Source organism: Eimeria tenella, genomic scaffold (genome assembly GCF_000499545.2).
Source record: "Eimeria tenella Houghton genomic scaffold, Eth_scaff38, whole genome shotgun sequence".
Lineage (NCBI taxonomy): Eukaryota > Apicomplexa > Conoidasida > Eucoccidiorida > Eimeriidae > Eimeria > Eimeria tenella.
This window is the reverse complement of record NW_013543302.1, coordinates 147,747-152,843: the sequence shown is the minus strand read 5'-3', so window position 1 is coordinate 152,843 and position 5,097 is coordinate 147,747. Positions and strand designations below refer to the sequence as shown.

At 48.3% G+C, this 5,097-nt stretch overlaps 1 protein-coding gene across 1 annotated transcript; it reads left to right on the top strand.

Moving 5' to 3' along the window:
- Positions 1-643: 643 nt before the first annotated feature.
- Positions 644-3,097, top strand: ETH_00014765 (uncharacterized protein; the record flags this gene model as incomplete). Its single annotated transcript, XM_013376622.1, has 3 exons — positions 644-1,558; positions 1,871-1,981; positions 2,429-3,097. The coding sequence occupies 3 exons, from the start codon at positions 644-646 to the stop codon at positions 3,095-3,097; spliced, it is 1,695 nt and encodes a 564-aa protein (XP_013232076.1).
- Between the last annotated feature and the right edge of the window lie 2,000 nt (positions 3,098-5,097).

The following is a 5,097-nucleotide window of genomic DNA, read 5'->3' as shown; positions in this document are numbered from 1 at the left end:
ACTTGTCGCGAAGTGCAGAAGCTCAGAACTGGTCGTGCACCGTTTCTGTGGGTTTCTGCTGCCTTTGTTTCACTCTTTGTGGCTGAAAAACGGCACGTCAATATTGCAAGATATCAAAAACCTACCTCAAAATTTTAGAAATTTGATTTCCTAACCTCCAGTCACGGTTTTGAACCGAACACTAGTTTCCAAGCTGGCACGAGCACGCCCTTGCCTCAGGCGGAACTCTGCAATGATTCCGTACAGATGAAGCACATGCTAGTTTGGCAGAAATAAATAAGAAGAAAAAAGGTGGGTGGCCCATAATGTAGATTAGTCTGTGGTCGGTTGGAAGGATGCGATTGTACACACATTCAGAGAAGCGGCGAACGATCACTCGTTCACTGCAATGCGGCCCAACTGGTGCAATTGACGGCCCAGTAATTACTGTGAAGAGCGCACTATTTATATGTGTTAATACTTTTCAACGCTTCCACTTTACTAATGCAAGCTGACGACGAAAAATCGTCGATTTCTTTGAATTGTTCCTCTCAAGTTCCTGAGACTATACTTTGTCCTGGATTCATGGCTGCAATGCCCTGCATGGGCATGGCTGTGGAATCCAGATCTACAGTTCAAATCTAACTATCTCACCGTGTTTGAAATGCAAATCTCTGACTGGGTTAGTGAACCTCAGCATGTGGGCGAGCAGGAGGTTTATGATGCTCGTCGGTCTGGTTCGCCTCCACTCCCAGCCGACAATGACAATGATGGCAGCCCCATTTTCCCTTCTTCTTCACGAACTAGATTCAATTCTGTATCTTTAGTGGGTTATGCTGTGGCAGCAATTCTCTCCATTGTCCTGACGGCCTACTTCTGTTTCTTTTCAAGCCCTTCGCTGAAATTGTCTGGTCCAGTCTCCCGTCAGCTGGCTGACGGCAAAGATGAAGAAAAGTGCCGGCAGCTTTTCTCAGGAGAAGAAAGTATAAGCGACTCAGGGCCCGAGGAGTCGCCTTTGGAAAGAGTAGATGCGGGGGTTCAAGGTACCACCACTGGCAGGAAGAGGCTCATGAGCACAGATGAAGGAGAAGACCAGGCTAAAAAATCCAGAACGGAGGGGCCAGAAAAACAAAATGCGGCCGCTACAGCAGAATCAGAGCCTTCAGAATTAGAAGATCGGCATACACAAACTGGAGGCGCCGACGGTACTGAAGAGGGTGAATGGCTTGACAGCCTTTTGATGGATACAGGCGAGTTGCTAACGGCGCCTACTTTATCGATTGACCAGTGGTTTCTTGATCACATTCTACAACAGCAATCAGGCACTTCTTCAGGCAGGGACGTAGCTACTCCTAGTGGAGGTGTGGAGTCTGGCCCTGGACAAGACGGCAGCCCAAACGAGGATACTGCCAGTGAGGGGCCTTTAGCTTCAGGATCTGGGATCCCATGCGCAATTGGCAGCAAGCTTTCTTCTTCTGAACGAGTTACTGGGGCTCCCGAGCCTCTGCAATTCCTCTCGGACCAGCCAAGAGGCGCTTCATCACAAGAGCACCCTGGTGGGGCGTCGCATTCGTTGCAGGTACTTGTGTTGGCACAGCATTCACCATGTTTGAACGACAAGTGATTAATTTGCAGTCAGGGGAAGGCCTTATCCCTGGATGCCTACTGCTCGTAGTGGCTTTGTCTATGCAGCAGTGCCACAGGGAATCTCTGGTGTGCGTGTAATGTGCAGTGCATTTTTTTGGCCGATCGAGGAGTAACAAGGCCTCTTGAAAATCATTTTGTTGTGTTCAGAACTGCCGCAACTGCTGCCAGCAGTGCATTGCTCATTCATGATCTTCTCACAGCTACTGCTTTGGTAGTGCATGATGTTGCGCGTTTACGACTTCAGGAAGAAGACTACTTCCCCTCTGAGCCCTCTACAAGCTCTGTTGCTTTGTCTGAGAACACCGATGAAGCAGCTGTAGAATCGGCTATCTTGCAAGCACCTATACGTCGTACTGTAAGTCACCACGCCACGCTCTCAAGACAAAAATCAAAGTCACCAGAGGACCGCACGACTTTCCATCAACTCTGCTTTTCGTCAGGCAGCTGATTCTTCGTCTCTAGCGTAGTTGACTCCTCCTCTTCGAATGTTTTTATAAATGTCAACTCACGTTAGCCCAGCATTAGGTCCTCTCTATGCGTATTCTAGCCTCTCACTTATTTTTTTGTGGCCTCCCCTTGTCGCCCAGAACTTTCTGCGGTTAGTAAATCGAAGTTGGGCAGCTTTTGCTGGACCACCAATGGCATATGTATTGTTGTGATCGATGCGCCGAATTTTAAACCTGTATACCAGAGCTGAGTGGTATGCAACGACCACCTGCTTGTCTTGTGGTTCTGCTCATGAGCTTTCCCATTTTTGTGCTCAGTAATTTCCTTACTGTCTGCTAATTGTGACTGCATACAGACGCAACAGAGCGACCCCGGAAGCCGTGGAGAGGAAGGACATTCTTCCCCTAGAGAATTGAGATTAGATGATCACCCGTTTTATCGTTTGCCGCGAATTAGTGGAAGTGTACTCGTGGTCCCGTTTTGCTGGAGTCGGGCCGTCGTCTATACTCCTCGCAAGTCTCCCGTAACGCTACTGGTGCAGGCTTATAGTCTGTTGACCAAGAGGTCTCTTAATAGCGATGAAGTGCAATCTCTCATTTTCATTAGTGAGCAATTGGTAAGAAACATCATGTCGCTGCCTCTTACTGAGACCAGAGAACTTCCCAGCTGGTGGATCTTGATTCCAGTGGCTCGTCGTTTCCTCCTGGTGGATTGCTTGTGGAGCATCTGTGAAGCTGTTGGTGGTCCAATGAAGCAGCCCACGTGGTGGGCTAAGATGATGAGGAAAGCACTGGAGATTGCAATCCCTAAACAATCTGTCAAAAAATCTAAAGTCGAAAGAGACAAGCTTGTTCGCGATTTGCTGTCTGCACTTCAAGAATTCGCAAGGGGGAGGCGCCCTCCCGCAGCTCAAATAATTGAGTTGAAACGCCGGATTTTCTGCCGACCTGAGAGCCCCAACTACTTTAAAAAGCGTGAATGGGATCCGTGGCGAGAAGATGATCGGAACTTTCCAACCAAATAGAGAAGCGTCGAGCTGGTTCAGGCGTTTCTGCTGGCGCAATTTCTGCTCGAATCATAAACACACCTGCCTGCAGGATGCACTAAGCGCCGCGTAAGTGTCGCATGTATTCACGCTTGCAGCAGAGTACACAATTGTCCTTGAAGTGTCAGCTCGCCTTCAAAGAATTATGCGCCGCGTCACTGATTAGCGGATACGGGCTCACGCAATTATACAAAAACAGGAAGTTGTTTTTGTGTGCACGTGTGCCTGGCCTTCGTATAAACTGGTAAACCCTCTTTTTTGCAACAAATAATGTCGATGCAAGTGGGTCAAACAGTGCAAAGAGGAGGTTCGTTGAAGCGTAATGGTCTGCTTCCAAGCTTTGCTTCTGCTTACAGTCATAGTTGGTGCCTACTGTGAAGAAGTCTATTGTTCGGTTAACCTTTTAGTCGTAGTTGGATGTACCTTGGTGCAGCACTTCGTTAGTGCGCTGTATTACAATTTCTGCGGAGGTGGGTAAACAGGATACGTAAAAAGAATAAGATGGGCTCTCAAAGTGCTACAGACGCGCCACTCCAGTGGATTGCATGCAGAGCATGTAATCCACTAGACTAATGCACTAGGAGGATTCATGGCTAAAAAGGTGGCGATGAAAAGTTCTGCGGTGAACAGGAAGAGCGATGACTGGATGCAGCGCTGTGTGAGCAAACGTCTGTTAGTAGACGGCGGCCATCTGTTCACCTAATCTGACTAGTAATCTTGTGCGCTGCCGGAGAAAACCAGTGGGTATTTGGCGCCAAAGATATACAGAATGCGCACGAGCCACATACATAGCGCCAAGCCCTTCATACTTTCACCGCTCTAACTTTACGCGTAATTGTTCTAGTAACGAACCGCAAGAGAAAGATTCTTGTGCAATGCACAACAGGCATGCAGCTTGTTGTTAAACTACAGCATGTTGGGCCAGGCCTATTGTGAATGGCAGGGATCAAGCCCTGGCAAGACGGATGGGTACGAAGAGCTGTACTATTGCGCACCCACCTTTATCTTTGTCTCTTTGTTCAAGTAATTTATGCTCCCTGTCCTACCATAAAGTTCGCTTTGTCTGCTGTGAAGTCCTCTAACTGAGTTGGTATCAGGTTTGGCTGCCACGCGGAGGTGGCCTCTCACTTTCTTGCTTCATTCGCCATTCTTTCCAATAGTGTCGTCCGTCGCTCTATGTTCAGCACGTGGCTGTTCATTCTGCCACTGACACCTGATTAGGAGCTAGAGGGGACGGACAAACATGACCAGCATTTCCCGAGGTACCTGGAGACGAGCAAGAGCTTCATAGACTTCGTTCCTTAAATGTTACTGCCTCATGAAGAGCCCTCTCGAATGTGCGGAGGCAGCAGGCACCACGTAGTTCTATGGCAAAAATAGTCAGGAATGCATATGATTGGTGGCTCTCGATTGTTGGCAGCGAGTAATGAGGTACACAGTCCTCGTCGTCACGAACCGCGAGGAAGCATGAATGACGTCAGGACGAAAGCTTGCCACACAACATGTTCCCCTCTCTCTTCTATGGCTCGATGAATAAATGGAATCAGACGTCGACACAGAAGATGAAAGAAGATTTATGAACAGGGAAGAGCCGTCAAAGTCGGTCGGGAGGCCGGCAAGACAAGCAGCACTTGCAGGTGCGCGTTTCTCTGTCCCGTGCCAGCATACACTGCTTTGGAGACTAGGCCTAGAATACATACGTGGAAGTGGCCACTGAAAAGAGAGAACAATTTGTACCGGCGTGAATTTATATCAACCGAGTTAAGTGCATCCTTGATGGCTTCAAGCATAGACTGAGTTAAACGCAATCATGATTGTTTCAAGTCAAGTTACTGGAGTGTTACATCACCCGCTGATACAGAAAATGCGACGAGCGAGCTATGAAAAGTGAATCTGTGTCTTTCAGCAACAGGAACACGCTCAAGGAAGTCAGCCCTGGTTAGTGGGGGCTCTGTTAAGCTAAACCTTAAGACTCCCTT